The 23,738-nt window shown below is 38.1% G+C and overlaps 2 protein-coding genes across 2 annotated transcripts; one reads left to right on the plus strand and one right to left on the minus strand.

Annotated features, from left to right (window-relative positions):
* Nucleotides 1–1,810: 1,810 nt before the first annotated feature.
* On the minus strand, nt 1,811–18,891 carry LOC145228120 (cytochrome P450 4F12-like). Its single transcript, XM_080093113.1, has 13 exons — nt 18,715–18,891; nt 17,057–17,253; nt 10,083–10,308; nt 9,385–9,529; nt 8,971–9,106; nt 7,762–7,920; nt 7,145–7,304; nt 6,554–6,673; nt 5,275–5,362; nt 4,270–4,372; nt 3,276–3,489; nt 2,786–2,868; nt 1,811–2,143 (listed from the first exon to the last, which is right to left on the minus strand). Exons 3-13 carry the CDS (start codon nt 10,272–10,274, stop codon nt 1,972–1,974), a joined length of 1,572 nt encoding a protein of 523 aa, XP_079949239.1. The 5' UTR covers nt 10,275–10,308; nt 17,057–17,253; nt 18,715–18,891; the 3' UTR covers nt 1,811–1,971.
* Nucleotides 18,892–18,933: 42 nt separating this feature from the next.
* On the plus strand, nt 18,934–22,061 carry LOC145228119 (uncharacterized). The gene is made up of 3 exons (XM_080093112.1): nt 18,934–19,109; nt 19,885–20,169; nt 20,309–22,061. Exons 1-3 carry the CDS (start codon nt 19,065–19,067, stop codon nt 21,659–21,661), a joined length of 1,683 nt encoding a protein of 560 aa, XP_079949238.1. The 5' UTR covers nt 18,934–19,064; the 3' UTR covers nt 21,662–22,061.
* The last annotated feature ends 1,677 nt before the right edge of the window (nt 22,062–23,738 follow it).

Genomic DNA, 23,738 nt, shown 5'->3' on the forward strand with positions numbered 1-23,738 from the left:
AGCAGCAGAAAAATATGTAGTATTTTATTATGTCAGATTGTGACACCATGTGATGTAGAGTTCCTTCTCGAAAAATCTCGAAAAAAGTCTCAATTCTCGAGAAATAAATAAAAAAATTTCAAGAAAAATTACATCACATATCTTAAACAAAAAGTAAATGTGACACCTCTTATTACGTGTATTTTTCGTTTCAACTCGCCTCTAGAGTGGACTGGACACATAACTTTCTTATTTTGCTTCCGAAACAGCGATTTTTAGCATCCGTTGCCGCTAAACTTTTACCTTTCCCAGGCAGTAGTCACACAGTCGCTTCTTTTTTTTCCTGGTTTGCTAGTGAATCACTACTTGTGATCGCTACTAGAAGCGAAAAAACATACAATCAGAAATTTTTTTGTTTGTTTTTGTTAGAAAATCAGCTTACAAAAAAGTTGCGATTCTCTCCAGATTCTCGAGAAACAGATTTTTACTTTCTCTCAAGAAAAAAAAAAAAAAAAAATAGAGGAACGCTAATGTGATGAAACTAAACATTCATTTCTCCAGAATCTCTAGCAGCGGTTCCCAAACGTTTCTAAAAATTTGCCAGGTGGCCCCTTTGCAAGTATTTTGATACTTCGAGGCCCTATAAAAATCAAAGAATGCTATAGGAAAAATGCAAAACCCATGTTTCATATAGTACACTAGTGCAGTCACGATTCTTTTAATGTAACAACTTTCTAACTAATGGGAACGATTCACTGATAGCTGGTAGTGCAGCATAATACATCCTAAAACACCCTATATTATTAAATAATCAAGCATATTTTTTTCTGTTATAGCATAATAATACAGCTATAATGTTGAAAACATTCGCTAACTAGTAAAGACTAACATAAAACAAGCTTTACTATTGCATCACAATCATGGCTTTTCTTGATGTACAATAGATTCCTGCGGTTTGGCCACCAAGAAGCATTTTCCTACAGTCCCAACTTGCACCAGAGTGAAGCTAGTGAGCAATCGCTATTGCGCTAGAACTAAAAAAGATATGGCACTGAAATTTTGACACAATATTCTAGGCTTTTAAAGCTTTTCAGAGCACAAAATTCGAAAAAAAAAAATTTTAGTTATTAATATGCATGTGTTGAAATTAATATTCATCGTTATGAACGTCATAACGCCAGGGTTACTCTATAAAATGTCTGACAGAGTCTTCTCCTAAACACATGCTTCAAAATAAGCAATGTACTTTTGCGTTTGTGTTTCCCACCTATACACTAACACTGTAGCAAAAACTTCTAAAATAAAATTAAAACAAATTCACTTCTGATAATATAAACATTTGCTAAAACGCTTAAGAATAAGAAATGTTTCTTTTTTAGGATACTCATATTCTCATAAGATACCAATTAGCAACCATTGTTTTAAGTTTTCACAATTATAATGCAAATTAAACAAACCGAAGCGTTTTTGTCTTTGTTTTCACCTTTTTCAAATGCTAACTGATTACCACTTAATAAAGAGTTTTCCTCGCAGATAATGCTTAATACTGAAACACTAAACAAAAATACTTCAAGCCAAATTAGCCAACGTTTCCTTTCAAAAAGCTTTGGATAAAAACAACAACAAAAAACAGTCCCTTAAATTTTCCCGCTGCAAATGGCTTCCAATTTTATCCTACGGTCTAGATCCGTATTTTTTGATTTTTTTTAAATACCGGTAGTCTTCATACAATTTAAAAGTAAATTATCGCAATTTACAGCTTTGCTTTAATTTGAAGCAATTGTTTATTATTATTTTAGTATTATTCAACAAAACACACTTTTCTGTTTTCACGAGTTTTATTGTTTTATTACACATAAAGCGTTTGACACAAGGTGATAAAAACACAGTTAAACGTTAAGGCAAGAAAAACAACATGTTAAACATCTATAGGTCTTCTGCATACACGACAATTCAATCTAAAATATTGATTTAAACTTGACAAACAACACTTCACACACGTTCTACTTTTACAAACATTTCCTTGTTGACAAATCCCAAAAACATGTTGGGACTCATTTTTGTCTTTGGAGTTGTATGATCTTTATAAAACCTGTACTTGCGCAGGATATGACAAAGAGCAACTTTCACTTCGCTAAGCCCGAATGTTTTTCCAATGCATATTCTTTGAAAAAAGAAACAACAATGTTTTAACGCATACTATTTAGCATAGCCTACACTGTTTTTAAGTTCTATGAATTAAAACAGGAACAGAGATGTTAGCTTCTTTACTACCACTGTTTTTTGTGGAGATCATTGTATAATCCCTGCACATTGCAACAAAATATGAACCTAGATTTAATGTTGGAACATAGATTTCCTGTACATTGTTCTATACATAGTTTTTTTAAACATTTATCTAGACGTGGGTTGCCAACACGAGTATTGCAACTCTGGTTTCACCAATACCTAGTTCTTCATTGAATGGGTTCGCGAACAAAAATGTCAAAAATGAGTTTTAAAGTTAATTTAAAACAGAGGGTATTAAACATGGAGGTCTACAAACTTCTCAAAGTTAGAAAAATAAATAAAGCCACTATCAAAAACTGACACTAAAACGGAAATAAGGTGTTATTCGATGGCTCTTTAAGTTCACAATTGAAACTTTTAAAAACGGATTTCAAAATTAAAATTTGAACAGAAGTTATGCACGTGGGAGCGACAAACCTGCTGAATATATAAATAGTTTTTTTACTACGTAAGGTTGGCAACCCCTGGAATAATTGCTTAAACAAACAAGGGTACAAATTCGTTTATTTCTACAGACCTGTGCATTGTACCGAATGGAATATATGCGTGAGGGTGGCGCCCTTCTGATCTCTCTGGGGTAAATCTTTCCGGATCAAACTTCTGTAAACCAAAACAAGGTTTTCCTATCTTTTAAAGTCAACTTTTCATCATATATCAAGCCCGACATAGCAGATATTTTTCAAAACATAGGAGATATTCTCAAAATCTTAGTTATTTCGTAACTTGCATCTTCGTATTCACATATTTAATTCACAATACAGTGAAGACGTTGCTGCTTTTCCATTGTGAAAAATCGTTTTTACTTAAAAAAAATTGATGACCATTTAATGACCAATAAATTGTGATGACCATTGAGGAGTTAATGTAACTCTGGCTTTATTAAAGTAAAAATACAGCAAGGTATCTGCAACACAAACGTAGAAAACGAATAAGCCCAAAGGGAACAAGGAAACCGGAACACAACACAGAAATAACATTCACCACCTAAACCTAACTATAATCTGTACCTCTGGATTTTCCCATATGTCTGGGTGATGATGCAGCACGTAGATAAGAAGGGTGACCACAGTCCCCGGCTCAAGCTCGTACTCTCTGCCGGAATACGAGTCCCTTATCGTGGCGGGTTTTGCAAGTTTTCTCGCGATGCCTGGAGCGGGTGGGTAAAGGCGCAAGGTTTCTTTCACACACAAGTTCATGTACGTGAGCTGATTCAAGTCGGTCCTAGAAGACATAAATATAAAGTTAACTAGGCTTTTGAGGTACCTATAAAGGTATTATAGCCAGTGGTGGGATTCAGCCGGTTCGCACCGGTTCTATAGCACCGTCTCACGAAATTTTATGAGATCAGCGAACCGGTTAGCATTACTGGTTACTGTGAATGGACTTTTTGTAGCAGAGCCGACTGAAAAATTGACGTTTGTGATAGAACCGGCTGACAAAAAATCTGAATCCCACCACTGACCTAAAGATATTATACCCTCCCGCTCATATATTTTTTAATGTATAATCTCATTAGATTTACATACATACCAACGGTTTGCAATCTATTGGTTCTGTTGTAAAGCTTTCTGGTCGTGGGGAATACTCTATAGGTGGGCCCAAATACCTTCGGGTTCCGAAATTGACACATTTTTGTTCCATATAACCCCGCAAGTTTTTTTGTTTATCCGTCCTCAACCTTTAAGTGTCTTCTGCTCCCTCTTCTTTTGTTTTTCTCTTTTATACTCCTACACATTCTGATTTTTACATACTATTTTTTTATTTCTTACTCTTTAATTCTTTTTTCCATCAGCACGTTTAGTATCTTGACTACTGTTATTCCCTGTATTGGTCATTTTTTAACTCGTTCAAGTCTCATAACCATATCCTATACTATTTTTTTGCCTAAACTCTTAATTTTTTTTTATGTTCTCTTTCCTGCTCTCCTGTCGACTTTTTTCAGCTCTCGCCTGCTTGCTCTTTTCATCCTACTCCGCTCCGCACAAATCCTCCCACACTCACCACTCAATCTCTTTTTTATCGCCGCAAACTCTCAAAACTTCTTCGCGACATTTCTCCTGGTGTTCAGGATTTTCAGCGAAAAGATGTGCCACCCAGGATAGAACTAAAACAGACAAAAAAGTTTAAATTAAAACTAACGACTAAATATATTCAATCGCTATTATGATTTCACGCCAGTTAACAAACATCCAATGATGGGATTCAGCCGGATCGCACCTGTTATACAACCGTCTCACGAAATTTTATGAGATCAGCGAACCGGTTAGCATTACTGGTTACTGTCAATGGACTTTTTGTAAGAGAACTGGCTAAAAAATATGACTTTTGCGATAGAACCGACTGACAAAAAATTTGAATCCCACCACTTATCACATACAAGTTTATCAGAAAAAAATACCAGAGCATAAACCACAAAAACGATTTGACAAGGTCAATTTGTTCAAAGTTTAGAAATGACAGGTTAAGGAATATTTTTGACTGTCGTGAGGGGTAGAAATACTAACACAGGAACTCACAGCACACACGGTTTGCTAAATACCGATGGAGGGCGTAATGAGCGCAGCTATTTAAAAAACAGTGATAATGGGATAAGGCTAGGGACTAAATTTAACACAAACAACTAGGTTTTTGGGTTAATTTTATTGTTATTATGCAACCTCAGGCTAACCCTAATAAACCTATCCGTTAGCATTGTTTTACGGAGTTGGAACCCAGGACACTTCCGGGGACGAATCCCCATCAAGGTTTTTTTTATGCCTGTATGTGGATCAGGCGCGCTGGACCCTTCGGCCAATTTCCTGCCCCGTAAGCATTTTTCACACAAACTCCATTTAAAATACTGAAGTGCACCACCTACGGGAATTTAGCAAACTTGCGTGCGGTGAGTTCTTGTATTAGTAGTTTTACCGTCATAAGGCGCTCGCAGACTCTATGTGGAATTACGCCAAAGAAACAATAGTGGTTTTTGAGATATACTAGTTTTTAAAAATTAAAAGTATTTCGTACCTTTAGAAGCCGTTTCATGACCGGTGGCAAAAAGCGTTGTAACCTCATCAATTATTTCCTGTCGACTCAAACCACGTCCGTCTTCGTCCTGTTAAAAAGTATACGTACAATGCTCCTGTCATTATGTACCATATATTAATGTTAAGAATAAGTTCGTTTTAATCATTTTGACAATAAAAGAAACAGAAAAGTGTTTGTACAAAGTGGTGTTTGTTTTTACGGTACAAAGTAAACCTGTCAATCATTGATAGGAAAATTGATATTAATTCCCACTTGCGCAAAACCACATAAAACTGACGCATCCGTAATTAAAATGAGAGTTGGGTTGTGTTGAGTTTATTACTATTAACATATCAGTTTCACAAACATATGTTTAAAATTTCAGCACATAAAGGACTGTTAAACCTAAAAACGAAATTTGAAGAGTTAAAAACGGGAGGGCATAAAGTTTATTTTCAGTGTATAGTTGAGATAATAACAAATGTATCTAAAAAAGAAAAAATGCGTTTATTAGTCTCATGGAAATGCTTCGGACATGAAAAGTTAAGTTCAAAATTTAATCACGGCTGAGTTGTAAGTCGGGCCAGGCGTTTCGGGTCGGGTTCGGGCTTAGGTTTGTTGAAAAAAAAACATGTCTGATTGGGGCCTGACTTTACACTCTGTGTCAGTATTTTTTTGCATAAGTTTAACTAGCTAAGTAGTTCGTTGCTGGACCTGACCTAATGTCAAACAGCCCTAAAACGCCTTGTTTAAGACCAATTGTCTATTGTGTTTGTTGTCTTGGTCTTCCCAAAGCTTTAATATATAGGCAGGGTTGCCATCGACATGGACCCCAAAATAAGGACAACCGAAAAATTAATTTTTCATACCATGCAAACCAACATTTTAAACAGTGCATTTAAACAAGCTATGACATATCCCCAGCAATGTATTTTTGCCAGAAATAAACTGTTCCAGCAACTTCTTGTTCAAAGAATACAAAATAAGGACGTAAGTCGAAAAGAAAGACATTTCTTAGAAATAAGGATAATCCATTTTTCTAAGACATTGGCCATCAAAATAAGGACAACTCTTAGAAATAAGGACGGTATGGCAACCCTGTATATAGGCCTGTCATTCAAACCTTCGGGCCTCAACAAGCTTCCCAAAAACGATTTGGGTTCGGGCCGGATTTGTGTTCAAATTTTTGGCCCGTTTACAATTCTGTATCACGGCCCACCCATGATATGACAGGCACACTTGTGACCCCTTGTAGTCTAGTTCCTTTGTTTAATCTTACTCTGCTTTTCATCAGATAGTCGAGCGCGTCTGGAGCCTTTTCCTCTATGACGTCAAAATCGTTTTCTTCTAAACCGAACATTGATCCGCGTTTAACTCGAATCCTTCGTTGCACGATCAGCTGAAAGAGTTATCCGGAGTCATGACTAAAGATACGAGTCGAGTTGACGGCGTTTAAGAAAGCAAAGCAACTCTAATTGAAGCGAGTTAAAACGAGTACTTTTTTTACGCAAATATTTCTAGAGGTAAAAAATAACTCTGATTCAATTAAGCGAAAAAAGTCCAACAAAATTAAAAACGAGTAACTACTCGACTCGATTTGAAACAATAGCAAAATAACTCGATTTCGAGTGGATTATGTATTAAGTTAAATGTATGTACTTAAAACAAAAACGTTAGACTCAGCTGAAAATACTCCACTCAAAGTAAGATATCAAATAAACGACTTCAAGTAGTAAATGGCGAAAATATTTCAATTAACCGAATTGTGAGCGATATTTGGCCGTATCGACTTCAATTAGACAAACCATAGTCTGGTTCTTAAAATAGTTCGAGTTAACAAAGGACCAAGATTAAATAAAATCCGTCAAACCCTGTTGGCTTCTTCACGTATAAACGCGCAGGACCTTCGGAAGATTTTTCCGTTCTCTGTCAGGTTGAACACAAAATCAGACCACAAGAACGGGTTGAATAGTCTCTTCATGACAATGCTACCAGCAGTCATGTTTGCAGTTACAAAAGCCGAAGTTCTCCTGCAACGTAAATACATGTGCTTATTGTTTCTGTTTTGTTTGAAGCATTACATATCTGGTAGAGAATTGGTTGTTGTTTATTAGCAGTTTATTGACCATTGAGGCCGCAATATATTTTTTTGTCTTGGTATGTTTATGTTCAAGTCTTATTTATACTTTTATATTATCGTTAGAAGTATGTTAAAATTTAGCTTTATCTACACTAAGGCCACAACAGAAAACCCAAAATTGTTGAGAGGTTTTCATGATAATCTCTTTGTTAGTCTATTTTATTTCTTGTGGCAGGTCTAAGGTAGTTTTAAGTTAACACAACAGAGATACAAAAACTCTCAGGCCTTAACACTGACAAAATGTACAACAAGACATAGACAAGCAACCGGACAGACGCAAAAAACAAACTGACATTTAATCCACAATTTACAAACAGCACAAGATAAATAAACAACGTTATATTTACCCAGATGTTTGGAGTTTTTGCGAGAGAATACTTTGACACAAATTGTTGAAGATCATATGTTCAAACACGTGTACCATGTTGATCGGCTCGGATGACGTCACGTGATCTTCTAGACACGTCATCACGTATGACGTAGTTGAGTTGAAGACTTTGAGGTGTCTGTTGAAAAATCAAAAAATGTTTTAGTGATATTAACAGCAAAATTGAACCATCAAAAACAACTGTTAGAGCAGGGGTCGGCAACCCCTGGCACGTATGCCAAGGTTGGCACGCTAGGTGTTTTTTCATGACAGGCCAACTTAACATTGAGCCTTGCATGCACAAAACACTCTTTCTTTCTCTTTATTATTCATATCTGCTGGCACAAACGTCTATTATTTAGAAAAACGTTGGCATGCGAGGTCATTAACACATGGAAACAACAAGTAAATTGGCACGCGTCGCCTAAAAAGGTTGCCGACCCCTGTGGTATAAAGTTTGTGTGCTAAATCTTAGTGCAGACGTCGATGAAGGCAGTGATGTTTTGGTTAAACTAGTTTTTAAGTGTATAGTGCTCCACAAATGTGACAAGTATCTACAACAGTGGGACTTTGTAAGCTAATACACAATCCCCAACTAAACGCTTTTCACATAACAGATTGCATTCGATAAAGGCTGAATACAAAAAAAACTTTTTTTACGCAATACACTAGAAATCTCTCGGTTTAATATGTGTCCTGGTATAAAAGTTGATAATTGTTGTCTTTTGCGTAAAGTAAAATTGTCTTAGGGCCCTGGGTTTTCAAACTTGCCAACAGTCAGATGTAATCAGTTACAATAGTTTGTCAAGTAATTGAGTCCAAAAACCTTTCCAAAAATTGTGATCAAGCCGCAGCAGAATGTCAATTTCAAAGAAACCTACATTCAAACGGACACAAACGCCACAGGTATAATGATATTACACAAAATAATAAATGATTCACAAAAAAACTGACAAGATTTCCAATTCTTCTTTTATTTTCAACTCTACCTATTCTATATACCGAATGTATCAGCTCTATAGAGCGCTTCTGGCAAATGTAATTTTATTCCGATGTTTCGACGTCCTATCGTTTTAACGTCGGAATAAAATTACATTTGCCAGAAGAGCTCTATAAACTTAATATTATTCCTGGCAGCAACAGCTTATATAGAGTGTACCAGCTGTTAAAAAAAATATCAGAAACTTACAATTTTGTGGATTGAACACTAAAAATTGGGTTCATCAAGTGCCGATGTCGTTGCCATACCGCACCGTGAGAAATAATGAGACTGGTTTCACCCAAGTAGGGACGAAGCAACCTGGCCAAAGCATTGCCTTTAGGTGCTGCAAAAACCAACAGTACAAAGTTGTAATTTTAAATCTAAAGGAGAATGTAAAACCATTACATTCCTAAGTGAAGATAAATACATTCATACTATGATCAGCCCTGAAGCGTCGATGCAGACCAGCGATCACGGCATACTTATAAGGGTATACCGCATCAATAAGCCTGACGTATACTATGGCATTATTAAGTGCGAAATAAATTAGAACAACAAGTATACAGCACATAATATAAACTATAATCTCGTTTTTGCTGCTTGATTATAGTTTATACTCACGGTTGTCAGCAAGTACAGCCTTGATGTTCTCGGGATGATGAAGAACAATGTTTGAGAGAAAAGGACTTAAATCTATTCGGTAGAAACTAGGAAACGAAGAGGTCAGCTCTATACGTTTGCGGAAACCATTGCTCGTGTAATCAAGCTGTGAAAAGACAGTCGTACATTATATACAATAGTGAAAAGATTAGTTGCACATTGTATTCCTAAAATTCGTAAATTACGTTATATACAATCGAAGATCTGACAATCTTATGCTGCTGTCGTAAATTAGACAGTTGTACATTAAAGACAGCCGTTCATTCTATACAAACGTAGATCTTACAGTCATACTACAAACAGTCGTACTTTAGACAGTCGTACTTTAGACAGTCGTAATTTAGACAGACGTACATTAGACAGCAGTTATACATTGGACAATCGTATATCAGACAGTGGCACATTAGCAAAATCAGACTTCATCGTACAGCTAAATTAGGGTGGAGTTGCAAAACACAGGCCTTAAAACCTTGGCCGAACCCTGATTGTTCGCAAGGCCAAACTGACGTCTGAAAGTCCGGTAACATAACCAGCATGAAACAACAAGTTCACCAACATAGAATGACAACACAAATGCGTTTGAGACCGAGAGGCTTAACTGAAAAAAGTATTAAAGGATTTCCCGCTGTCAAAGCATGAATGTAGTCACACAAAATTACCGTTTTTGTGTGTCCGTAGAGCCAGTGAGACTTAGGTCCTGGAATGACCCTCAATCGTCTGTTTGCATTGTATGATTTAATCCAGGGTGTTGCTGCTTTAAAGATGAGATAGGAAACGACACAAAGAATCGCGTCAAGGAATAATGATGGGGTCAAGTACCCACTCGTCAGTACAAAACTTTGGCTGGTCATGATCAAAAAGTTTAATGGACGTTTTATTTCTATGCTGGAAACAAAAGATTGTTCTTTTCTGTCCTACTTTTGTTTCATAAGCAAATTGTGAAAGATTAACAATAAAATTTAATCGCATTATTACTAGGCGTTTTTTTTTCACTGTGAAATTGTACAGTTATGCTGCTATCAACAACAATAACAACAGTTCTAATGTTCATCTAGGTAAAAAAAATGTTTTTCACAAAAGGTAATGATATCATTAGGCAACCCTAAATCTAAACTAATGAGGCTTTAACTTTTAACACAACCAAAACAAACAGAAAGAGATGTGTTTAATTTGTTTTTCAGGCAACTTTTAGAATTTAGAGTATAGGTTCTCAGTATCACAAAACTACATAAGTTTGCTTCAAAAACTAATTTATGCTCATTTATTGAAGTACATAAGAATTTCATGAATATTTTTGTAACGACCAAACAGTAACATTTTCTAACTTTGTTTGCATTAAAAAAAGTACAAACTGCTGTAACTATTACAAAGTACACAAAGTACCGGCTGACCTTATTCTTACTTATCCAAGGCGCCCGCAGCCTACATACGTGACAATATCAGTGATGTTTATGAGGAAAGAACTGTTTTTACTTGTTTTCGTGACGTGACAAAGTCTGACGTAACTTTGCGTGTTGTAAGTGTCGTGTGTCATTATGTTTACAGTGTTAGTGTCCCAAGAAAGAGAAAAAAAAATTGAAACGGTACCCTTTAGCATAGTTACTTAAAATCTAAACACCGCAATTCATAATCCTTGAACTTTATTACAAGTAAAAAAAATAAAGCGTAATGGCTGTTAAGCCAAATCAAGTCGATAAAGATGTGTAGGTAAATCAAAGGACCCCCCCCACCCCCTCCCCCAGAACTTTTAGCAATCTGACTAGTGGTTAAAAACTTTGGAAATATTACGTCAATTTGGTCAAAATTGTTACAACGCAACAACTAGTGACGTGTAACATATAGAAACAACACTTCAGTTTCAAAAGATTATGTTTTTGATGATTGAATACCCGCTGGTGTTTTTGTTCACATACGCATTTGCTGTCAGTTTGTAAACACATCTTTATAATTATGCTGAGTACATTTCGTGTAACAAGCATGAAAAATACAATTAGTCACTTGAACAGGTTAGTTCGTAAAGCATTTCCAGTTGGTGCTTTCGGACATTTTGGGAGTTTTAAATGACACAGCTTAGTTTCTAAATAAACCTTCGATGAGAAAAATACTTAAATTTGAAAAACATAAACTCATACAATTCAACTAAGAAGCGCTTATAGGGTTTAACCAACAAATAGTTTACGTCTATCCACGTTGCGGCAGTAGAGCGTCGTAAGACCAGTTTGACACTCAAGTGACATTTTTCCACATTACACAATACATATTTTGCACCACACGATTTAACCACATGATGCCAAATCTAAATGGGAATCAACATTTTGTGACGTCATATTTGAACCCGCTTGTCCTTCACTGATTAACGTCACAAAGCCCCAAGTCACATGACGTTGATTGCAAAATCATTACGAAAGGGTTAATAAATGTATACGCTATAGCTCTATTAACCAGTCCTGGCGCCAAATTTCAAGTTCCGTCCTGAACAATTTTTATGAACATATATATGTGAGCGAGAGACAATTCTTACTCTCCAAAAAAACGGGTTTTCATACAATAATTAAGCCACAGTGGGACGGGGACTTTCGGGAAACGGGTTTGATTTAGGCCTGACTTTATACTCGGCCTCATTTGTGTCATAATTTCAATTTTCAAACACCCAACTTTCAGTTTAATTTGGGCTTTGTTTAAAAAAAGGTTGGTTCTAAATTTCGGGCCCCTTAACCCCTCTGGGCTACAGAAAATTTCAATATTACTGTAAAAAACGTAACAGGCTTGTTGTGGCTTCAGTTTATCGCATCAAAATTGCTTGTGGTCAAACAGTTGTTAATTTCAAAAAGTTTACGGCTCGTGGTGACCCACTTATTGCAATTTTACGAATTGAAAATAAATATTTGGGCCATAGATCGTTAAAGCTTGTAATCCGATCTATAAGCGTTCTCATGTCGCAAAATTTTTCAATTCTTGTCGATTCAAACGGCTGTAAGTCAATTGCACAAGTGATGTGTGACTTACTGCATGGTAATTTATTCTAAATATTGCATTTCTTTACCACAAGGCCTTTAAAGCCGAACTGCCGATTTTAATGTGTTAAAAAAAGATATATCAGGTTAAAACGCAGCGCGACAATATAATTACATTTAAAATCAAGTTAAACACGGCATCGTTTTTTGTTCCTGGTGTTCTTGTATGGTTTCTATCCCAAAAAGGCAGCGCAAGACTGGACAGACGAGAAGGGCAGCACCCAACAAGGTGTAGTTCAGGATAAGAAACAAAGAGAAAGAAAGAGAAAAGAGGGAGAAGGAGGAGCGCATCCCGCCTGTTGTATAACATCCACCTACTAATCACGCGCCGACGGCGTGATACCATTGTTGGACTGCGTGCACAGCACGTGCTGGTTTCGTGACACGTGACTGTGGGGGCGTGGTTCAGACAAAAATGACGCATCGACGCGTCATCACCGACTGTTTCCTTGTAAATCAAACTGGCCTGTTTTTGCGACATAAAATAAAGGGTTTTTCGACATTTATGTATTTTTTAAGCAATTGTAATTTTGTGTGGACATTGTAAGACATGATTTGGACTTTAGGCAAGATGCAATGCCGCAAATTTAACAAAACAACACCATTCATTTTCGGCTTCTTGTTTAAATTTAACATGTTTGGCCATGCTGGCTTTAACATAAAAACTAAGAGCAGAAATTTCATAATAAACCTTATCAGATTCAATTCGGTCTTAACTATTAACAATACAATTTACAAAAGGTTTAAAGTGAAAGTCTGAAGTTCCGTAAAAAAACATTCACTTTATTCCCAAAAACCTCAAGAGCCACATCAAATTAGGATTCGATTAAAATGTCCAACAGTTCATGCATGTTGATTCAGTGTGTCGTGCAGCCTGACTTTCAAGCGTTACGACCATCAACAACAAACCAAGAAAAAGCGCAAGATGAGAAAAAGAGAACAACAAAATTCCGCGCGGCGGTCGAAAGAATCAAGCCTGCAAACCGAATTCTGCGAACAAAGGTTACGCAGGCCTCGAAGGCATTGCTGAAAAACACGGCAGCCTGTTTGCTACGAAGGCTAGAGACTTGTTTTTTCCTGTACCAGGTCACGTGACAGCCCACCCCGCGAGCGGTTCACTTTTCGCTTTTTGTTGATGATGATTTCGATGCACCGCCCGTGTTGACGCTTAGTTCTCATGTTGTTCGGGAGGCAACCTGTTGTTTGTGACGTTATTTGCAGTTAGAAAGTCACGTGCACAACATGCTATCGCCCCAAAAACAAATTCTGAAGTCGAACCGCTTCGTTTAAACAGCAACGTTTCCAACCGTTTTGTGGAACTGAACACCTTTATGTAATTATCAATTCCGCGACAAAGCACAAATGAAAAGAAATTCATTACATTTATGAAACTTATTAATATTTTAGTGACATGTGAGAGGGAAGACAAAGTGTTAAACCAAATCGCACCAACGACCGTGTTTACGCATGAAGTATTGTTTCAATTAGGGGTCAACTCCAGCAAAATGGGACTAAAAAAGAGTTTTTTTCAAGTACAGATCCATTGGTATCACTTACAGATGAGAAGCGAATCTCATCATACAAACTTTCACTTGCAACTACCAACGGGCATCAAATGAAAACGCAAACCCTTCAAAAACACAACTATTCGACGTCATTCTGAGAGAGAAGAGTCCTTGAATGTATTCAGCCGGGCAATCTTTGAATTTATTCATGGAAGAGCCCCAGCTTGTGAAGTATCACTCTGTTTGTGGGCGGGCGTGGTTCTCTTCTCTGATTGGTTGGGAGCTCGCGTCAAATTGCGCAACAAGAGGACTCACAAGGTATATGACGTCATAATGAATGCGCAAGCGATTTCGGAACACGACGTGTTTCGCTGGACTCTAATAGGTTCCTTATTTGGGGCGTTGGCGTTGGTTTGTTAAAGCTTAGGTACCTTTAACATTTACAGTATTGATGTAATAAAACATGTTTTACGTTTTTGATTTTAAATTAATGTTCGCAGGCCTCACAAATTACTTTTAAACATTTATGGTAAAATTAAAACTTGGATTTTACTTGAAGCAAAACAAAATAGGATAAACTGCAAACAAATAAATTTGTTGTATACATTGGTGTTTGTATCAGAATTGTAAGTCGGGCCGGGGTTTTCGGGCCGGGTTCGGGTTTCTTAGAAAAAACGGGCTTGATTCGGGCCTGACTTTACACTCTGTGTCAGTAATTTTTTAGCCAACTAGCCAGTTGCTGGACCTGACCTAATGCCAAACAGCCCTAAAACGCCTTGTTTAAGACCAATTGTTTATTATGTTGGCTGTCTTGGTTTTTTAAGGCTTTAATGTTTACGCCAGTCAATCAAACTTTCGGGCCTAAACGGGTTTCTCAAAAACTAATCGGGTCCTGGCCGGGTTTCGGGCTTGTATTTTCGGGTTCGGGCTCCAGTTTTAGGCCCGTTCACAACTCTGGTTTGTATGTGAAGGAAGTTGACTATACGTAATAAAGGTTCGTCATGACGTATTAAGTTACATGACGTCACAAATCACGTTACAAGAACCAATACGAAATAGAAATTGGTTCGTTCAGTGACATTTGGATAAAACATTTTTATGCTGAAATGCCCCGGTAATTGGTCTAACAACGCAATGCCCCTCTGTATGCAAGCCTTAAATATGACGACAAAACATTTTCAAAACGGTTTTGTAGTCTAAAACATGCTGGCATTCGCTTGCAATGGTCACGCATGCAGAACTTTGCTTGCCGAATCAGCACTTTTTAACAGTCGACTTTTCTTTCTGTTTCGACCAATCAGAGTCGAGCACACTCCGGTTGGGTGGGAATATAAATAGAAAATAGGAACCACCCCTGGTGTGGTTATGTAAAGCAACAAAGAATCAGGTTATGAAACCGGCTCCGTGGTGAAAGTCTTTGTTCGCGTTTGTTTACTAAATGCCATCGCAATATGATCACGTGGTGCCTTTCAAAAGCGGCACATCGCGTCAACAAGTTTTCACAAAAATAGACCACCCTCTCACATATAACTAGGTCAAAAATTTAATAAAATTAAAAAGGATTTTAAAGTAACATGATTTTTGAAATATCTTGACTTGGTAATTATGATGGCACTTTTAGTCAAAACATAAATAAATGGTAGTGTTGAAATCTATACTGTTGCTGAGGAAAGTATTCACAATTAAATAATCAATCAACGACAAATGACACTTGTAGGATGTTCTGTCGTTTTGACACACCACCATGCCCCTCAAATTGCGACCAATACGCGGTACTTACGTTGTTACGTAGCACACGTCACAAAGGAAATGTCGTGGAGGCGTGTCTGAACTGACCAATCACAAGCGCGGACTTGCCGGGGTGCGGTTTGAAGTTTTGCAACGACTTAAATATAGTAACCATTGAGTTTGTAGTGTAAAAAATCATAAGTTACATGTTTTAAGGCTTTTTGTTTATCAAGTTCATAGAGCTCTTCTGGCAAAGGTAATTTTATTCCGACGTTTCGACGTCCTATACAAGTCGTCTTAATCGGGGTAAATAACACTGAATGCAAAAGGCTCTTTGTTCATCTTTGAATATTTTAAGTCAAACCCCTACCCCACTAAAACTTTTTTATTTGAGTTTTCTCAGCGCAAATTTTACGTGGCCTTTTTAGCAACTTAAACCCCTTTAACCCCTTCTAAGAGGACCATGTAAAAAAGTTAAGCTCTAAATGCAGTTTATATATATATATCAATGTTAATTATGTAAATTACATGTAGTTACACGACTATAAATTGCATGTAGGTTAGACAAACGAAAGTAAAAAACTTTTTACATGCAATTCTTATCTAAATCGACATCAAAAGCAGTTCTTCTAAGAAATTCGATGAAACCATGATCTATAGTAGATGGTTCAACGCAAACACACCTCTCATGGGAATTAGGACTAAGAAGAAATGGACCTCGACTAGGGGGTATAGATATACACTGTTACGTCACAATGAGTAATATCACATTAACCAGCCTTTGGTTTCGAAGACATCTGTACCTTGGCAGTAACAACGAAATTTCAGACAACTTCATTTGTGTTGCAAGCTTTTGTTTTTTCCAGTTTGGATAAACCTACCACGAAAATGTTTTAACTGGAAAAAATGTTTAGGGTTGTTTTGAAATAATTATAATTGATGCCAATGTCATTGTTTTTACCGTTGTTATTGCTTTTTGCTTTTTTAGTGGCATTTAAACTATTATACACCACTATCTTTGTCATGAATATTTCTAAATTTGATGCATGGCTAATAAATAATTCAAGGGTGGGTATTCTCAGTATTTTCAGCAAAAATTTTCACGGTTTAGCATAAAGTGAGTGGAATTAACATAAGCGATGATGTTTCGCGCAAAAAAAACGATGCAAAATTGCTGATAAAAACGAAACAATAGTTTGAACACCGCTTTAAAACGCGCCTCGGTCACACGGGATTGTTTTTCAGCGAAAAATCAACAGTTGCCAATTTTTACCCATATAAAAACCGCTTGTAAAATAAAACGTTCAAGACGAAAGTGTTGTTAAGATATTTTAACTCCAAGCTAATTTTTTTTCACCCGGCACACCATAAAAATAGAATAAATACCTTCTTTGAAACGTGGGCGGCGGATAAGATTTCAGACAAACTTCTGGTCACTTCAGACACATGCTGACGTACTTATGACGTCACAATCCTGTTGCGGACTGATGGGCACACGTCATCAAACCTTATGCGGTCACGTCATCAAACCTTATGCGGTCACCTTATGCGGTCAAACCTTATGGTTGGTTTCACTTTGAGACCTACAAAAATATTTTTTATTGTCATTGGGTCGACATAAGCGATGTGGAAATTATGCGTTGTTTGTCAAAGATATAAAATTAAACACAACAACAACAACAGCAGGATTGGTTATCTATTTCTGCGTTATTACGGTTTTGTGGTCAAAGAAAAACGCACAGTAAAATATCAAAAACAGTAAACCACGTAATTTAGGAAAAGAAAAATGTATAACTAAGTTTCGCATAAATTATACATCTTTTTTTGCGAGTATGCGAAATCCTTGTACACTAAAAACAATCAACGAGTTGCTTTGAAATATAACAAAAACAGAAAGTCAACAATTTGCTTGTGTGAGGTAAAACATACAAAAACACGAGGAAGTCCTGATTCAAAGCAACAACCAAAACAGGATGCTTAATGCGTGACATTGGCGTGGTTAAGGCCACGTTTCCACCAGTTTGTTTGTTCATGCTCTGTACTTTGGTCCCAGCCAACCAGCAAGTGTAATAACGCATAGGCCTACTATCAATACCAACCCATTAATCCCAAGGTCGCACAAAAAAAATATGTGGGGATTTTGGGTGTTATTCAAACAATATCAGTGTGCTAAACAGATAAACTTTTTATTGCAGACAGATTCTTTCAAAACCTTATTTAGTTGTTATTATTGTTACAACCTTAAAAAAGGCATGTATTTTTTTGAATAAAAGCATGTATTATATCTCTTTTTCATTTTTTTAGGTTAAACGATGTGTTTTTGCAATAAGCATAATGATTTGCAAAACCGTTGAAAAGGGTTTTTCATATACTTCCAACGAAAATAATCTTTTAAAACATCGAAATTATAAATCAAAAAACTGTATTAGTGCATAAACAGCAGTTTTAGTCTCAAATTCTTAAATACAGGGTGTTTAATTTTATTTGCAATGAGCTAGCGCAGTATGCACCCGCCTGGTTCTCAGGGCTTGAAACCAGCGCATGCTGAAGGCGTGATATAAATTGAACTTTGGTCATAGTAGCGAAAGAGCCTGGCTGATCTCCCAAGCCGCTTATGTAAACCATCCATTGCCTACTAATGACCCTTTTGTCAGCGTTTTTAGCCTTATTAAACTTTGTTCGGTGGCTTAATGTCAACTTATTTCCTAATCAGAGTTTTAAAAAAAAAAAATTTGAAAAAATGTATACCGTTGACGAATTGTTTGTTTTTGAACCGACGTGTTGTTTTTCTGTCCCTTTTACGTGATAAAAGCGTTTGTAAGTAGCACAGCTCTAACCGTGGGATTTTAAAAGCTTCGTGCATTGAACTGTAAGTCAAAAAACGTCTATAAAACGTAGATAGTTCTCTACATGACAGCAATTTCAGTAAAAACAAGGTTTTTGTTGTTTACATTTTGCCCGAAATTAATTCAATTTAATAACTTCTAAAGGTGTTGTGTGGGAACATATGGTTTAAATGTGGTATTATTTAAACAATGACTCACCAAATTTTCTCAGCATGTCGCAATAAATCGCTATTTTTGTGGGATTTCGCCATTCGGCCATCAGCCGGTTCCTTGTTACACGTCTGACAAGGCCAGCACATGCCAGAAGAATAACACGCCGGTAACCATGCGCCGATCACGCAGCGACAGCGTGATATAAACTTCTTTGTGCCGACTGGTCCAATGGTGGCCTGTGATTGGCTGAAACGGATCCACCGCCCATTTGTGAGATTGTTATTGTGCCGCTTCTCAAGCCAACTGCTGACACAACGTTAATCGACCAGCTAAGAGTCACAAGCAACCTACACTCGTTGCTGCTGAGAGTAAAAAGGATTATTATTTTGTAAAGTATGAGATCTCTTCCATCTTCGCCAGCTAAGATTGACGAATACGAGGTAAGCTTTTGTTTTTTGTTGCTACTTTTAGTTTATTTCTACATTTTAGCTGCGCAATAAATATATTTCAAGTCAGAAGGAGTAGTAGTAGCTTTTGCTTTTAAGTTGGAGACTTATTACAGCAAGTGTTATGCTATTATGTGAAAAAACGGTATTAAGAAACCTAGCATGTCGTTTGATAAATGATTTTTGCCTGTGATATCATAATAAATTAAAAACGTTCAAGATTAGGACATTTCAGTAAGCCACATTTAAAATACTTTAATTTGGAAAATAACTCTTTGTTATCATATTCTGAAAATGGCAGTGTGTTTAAAATACACAATTTTAAATAGCCACTAATGTGCGGTTGGGCCAGTTCGAAAAATTACATAACTTTTTATAGCTCCTCAAGTATTAGTTCTGCCCCGAGGGTCTACAAAGTTTCAAAACAGTTCGTAGTAAGAAAAGAACCAGAGGCGTTGGACAAATCCAATTACGTCGAGATATCACTAAGCGTTCGCAATAACGCTTCCCTCTCACTCCTCCCAGCCTTGTTTCTTTTATTATCTCGGAGAGACGAACTGAACTCTGGCCGTCGTGACCCAATTGGTGGGGCACGCGGCAAGCGCATGCTCACTGCGTGACTTTTTAACCCGCGACGCGTGATACCCTGCGTGTTAGAGCGCTGGCCCCGCCCCTGGGCTCTGATTGGCTGATAGCAAACGGGGCGTTAGCTGTACTTTTTTGCATAGGTCTGCAGTAATGGTATTTAACCGCTTTTCTTTTTTAACAGACACAGTTTCAATCAACGAACACAATGGACTCGTTCGTGCACCATTGTCAACGCTCTGACGTCACTGATTCTGATACACGATCAAGACACAACAGCGCTTCATGTGGCGGTTGTAACGACTGTGAGGCAGCTGATGCTCTTTTATCCATGCACCATCAGACCGCCACTTCACAACGAAAGCCAGTTTTACCGCCGAGACTTCGATACAGGAAACAATACAAAGAGAATTTGAGGGAGATTGAAGCAATGCAGAATTCGGATAATGAAGCTGAACGAACAAGAATGGTGCGTTTACAAAATTTGGTTAAAAGTTTTGGTTTTTGGTATTTGGTCAAACATTTGATTTATGTTGGAAAATAACCATAGCCTGGAATGATACGATTTTCATCCAACAACATGTACTAACTTTTTGACTGTTTTTCAGGTGTTGACGCCCCCATACACTCCGCCACCAACAGTTGACGCCCAAAACGGAGTCACCAGTCTAACCAACGCTCGACCCACCGTTGCTATGAGCGGCAAGGAAACCGCTACCATGGTTACCGACGTGCATGGCAACGAGCACACCGAGAGCCACAGGCGCTTTCGTGACAACTGCTGCGTAGACAAAGAATTGCCTCATCCCGGGTGGTACGTGCCCACATTTCCTACCAGCGAGTGTAATTCCCCAGCCAGCATGGACGCCCCGCGTTCCACAAACAGTCCAGGCCTTGAAACCCCAATTTACCTCACTCCAGCGGCCTCACCCACGAACAACGGCTACCAGAGCCCAAAACCCGAAGACCAGCACTCTGAGACCAGCGAAATGGAAATTGAAAACGAGCGAAGTGAAACCAGTGTAGATCCGAAGCAGGTTAAAGTTGAAATGCCGAGTCCAACGTTCACTTTGCCAACAATCTCTGAATCCGCTATGATCCCTGCGTCTTCTATTCAAGGTGTAAAGATCGCCCAAGCCCATGGAGCCCAGCTGCAGCCTATTCATGGCAACAGCAACATTCACACCATGCCGATTATGATTATGGGCAACGTACAAGCCTTGCAGCAGGCCAGCACCGCTGTCTTACTTATGATGCGACCTGATGCAGCTGCCCCAAGATTCAACACCCCCCCAGTCCCTAAAATCACCCCTGATTTGAAAGAAGCTACCCCGCCAAGCTCACCCAAGCTTCACACCCTGGCGCCTGCTCCTGTCGCCCCAGAATCGCCTAAACCGGTTTTGTCGCCGGAAAACGGTCGGCGACGCACTCACATTTGTACCTATGATAACTGCGGAAAAACTTACTTCAAAAGTAGCCACTTGAAGGCGCACCTGCGCACACACACTGGCGAGAAACCGTTCAAGTGCGACTGGGAAGGGTGCGGTAAATGTTTCGCGCGTTCCGATGAACTTTCACGTCACCGAAGGACGCACACCGGCGAAAAGCGATTCGCGTGTCCGTCCTGCGATCGCCGGTTTATGCGTAGTGATCACCTGACCAAGCACATGAAACGTCACACCGGAAACCGGAAGATCCCTAACTGGCAACAGGAAATCAATCGTGTGACGTCACAAGCTGCAAAACCGCCCTCACCGCCCGCCTTCAACCTTGACGTGATGTCGAAAAGAGCCCCCAGTGTGCACCCCCTTTCTGCCCCATACGGGGTGTCAAGGAGCCAAGTAAAAATTGCCCCCAAACTTGAAGGTGCGACCCCCCAACCTCAGGCTGTTTACGTCAGTCTGCCCCCCACCGCTGCTGGGTTCTCCCCACTTATGTTAACGGTGTCAAAATCAACGTAATGCCATTTTATTTCATCGCTGTGTTCCGCTTTAAAAAGCGTTTTTTCCTTGTTCCATTTCAGTTTCAACCCGTTTCTTACTGTTACCGCTCTCCCAGAGAGCCCCCCTAAAATAGCAGTATAACCATCCCTTACTGTACATGTTTACGAGTTCATTCCCTCTCAGGGCCGGTGCAAAGTCTTACCCGAAAGGGGGCTTATCTTGTTTCAGTTCGTCAACATTATTTCATTTCCCCCTGACTGGGAAAGTTTTGCACCGTTCCTGGCTTGCGCTGTGACGTAACAATTGCGATTGTTTCGTCACAAAGCCTTGTTTATTTCTCACGTTTCCAATTCGTTCATTTTTTTGCCTTGCCTTATTCCTTCTTTTGCAAATATAAAAACCAAAAGCAGTACAAAAGTTTGTGGATCGTTGAGACAAAGATAGTCTAGAAAGATTCGATATAACTTACTAAAAATTAGGAAATTTCAGAAGGCTAGAACTAGCGATCTTTGCAGAAATTAAACAAGTTTAGGGCAGCGGGTAACAGTAAAAACACATCTTTTTGTTAAATTTTATTTTTGCTGTCTTAAAAAAAGATGGTGCTGATTTCTTTAGGTATGTAAATAAGATAGTTGTTTACCCTTAATGGTAGGAGCAGGCCAAATATAACCATTTCTCATAGACTTAACCATGATATTATCCGTGCTATTTTGTGTGGGTATAAAATCACCAGACCACTATACCACATTCCAGTTAGTAAGATAAGTGTCCACCCCTCTGACAAACATCCTAACTAATGGGCGTGTATTGGCACTTGTTCGATATCACCATTGTCCAAGTACGGTTGCCCGGCATCGTTAACAAGCAATGAAAAGCCGTTTTGGAGTGTTAAGTGTTTGTCTGATTGGCTTTGGGCGGGAAAAACTGTTTGCTTCAAGAGGTGTGGTTGCTTAGAACGAACACAGGCAAATAACCAGCGAGCGCAGTCCAGGACACTCCTAAGTATGATTCTTGATCGTCTGGGTTTTGTTTAACGTGAGCCAACCCTTTCAGACCATCAGCCGTCCGTTAGTCCTAACTTGGCCAAATAAAAATGTTCAAACTATTTTACGTGCTTTTTCGTTGTCGAATTGCAAAGTACTGGGTCAAATTATTTTTTGTAAAAAGTAATTAAACAGAGTACTGAGAATGATAGGCTTATTTTTTTGTAAATCACAGCATGCCAGCGTTGTACCGAATCAAATGGTCTTCGATGTGTTGTTATGTGTCCCGGAAAGACTCCAATCGAGGGTTCGAATCCCACCGCAGGCTAGATTTTTCTAGCCGTTGCTTTGCCAGTGGTTCTCAATTGGTGGTCCACAGGACGTTAATTGTATTTGGGGATAAACTGGAAATAGTTGCAGATATAATGATTGAATATTCAGTTTAAAAAAAATCTTATCCAAGTTATTGGGCATTTATTGTTTGCTGTTAGTTGGCTGATATCACTCTTTGAAATTATGTATTGAAGGAGTAGTCAATATGCTTGTTGTGGATGGTTCTTTATCTGTACTTAACAATGGACTGGTACACGATATTGTTTTAGTTAAACTATTGGTCCATGGCCTCAACGAGTTTCACTGCCATAGGGGAATACTTGGATTCGGTATAACGCCTTCACTCGGCCTGGTGTACTGTGATTCATATAGGAGTGTACCGTGATGGCTGGTCTGCACGAATGCTCCATGGCTCATCCCAGTACGTGTGTATGAAGATCTCAGCTTATATATTATTTACATGTATGGTTCATAAAATAGCTGTTCCGATCTTTCGGCCATCGGTAATTCTAACAGACAGGCAAAACTCACGGTAAAATGTTCGGCTTCACATAGTTTGGAACACAAACATAGTTTGGAACAAACAAAATAGACAATTGGTTTTGAACAAGGCGTTTTAAGGATGTTTGAAATTAGGTCAGGTCAAACAACTGGCTATTTAGCTAGTTAAATTTATTCAAAAACTAGAAGAGTGGCTTTCTGATAGACTTCCATTTTATATATTCTATACGATATTTACCAATTTACTATACACATCATTTGATCTACACATATGATTG

Source organism: Phallusia mammillata, chromosome 5 (assembly GCF_965637545.1).
Source record: "Phallusia mammillata chromosome 5, kaPhaMamm4.hap1.1, whole genome shotgun sequence".
Lineage (NCBI taxonomy): Eukaryota > Metazoa > Chordata > Ascidiacea > Phlebobranchia > Ascidiidae > Phallusia > Phallusia mammillata.

What these genes read in the sequence shown, in the direction of transcription:
- LOC145228120 (XM_080093113.1), bottom strand. Translation starts at nt 10,274, where the DNA reads ATGACCAGCCAAAGTTTTGTACTGACGAGTGGGTACTTGACCCCATCA. An exon ending in AGTGTTCAATCCACAAAATT is followed by an intron (nt 7,921 to 8,970) that starts GTAAGTTTCTGA and finishes ATTTTTCAACAG; the next exon opens with ACACCTCAAAGTCTTCAACT. An exon ending in GATAAAAAAGAGATTGAGTG is followed by an intron (nt 3,490 to 4,269) that starts GTGAGTGTGGGA and finishes TATGTCTTCTAG; the next exon opens with GACCGACTTGAATCAGCTCA.
- LOC145228119 (XM_080093112.1), top strand. Translation starts at nt 19,065, where the DNA reads ATGAGATCTCTTCCATCTTCGCCAGCTAAGATTGACGAATACGAG. An exon ending in CTAAGATTGACGAATACGAG is followed by an intron (nt 19,110 to 19,884) that starts GTAAGCTTTTGT and finishes CTTTTTTAACAG; the next exon opens with ACACAGTTTCAATCAACGAA. An exon ending in AAGCTGAACGAACAAGAATG is followed by an intron (nt 20,170 to 20,308) that starts GTGCGTTTACAA and finishes ACTGTTTTTCAG; the next exon opens with GTGTTGACGCCCCCATACAC.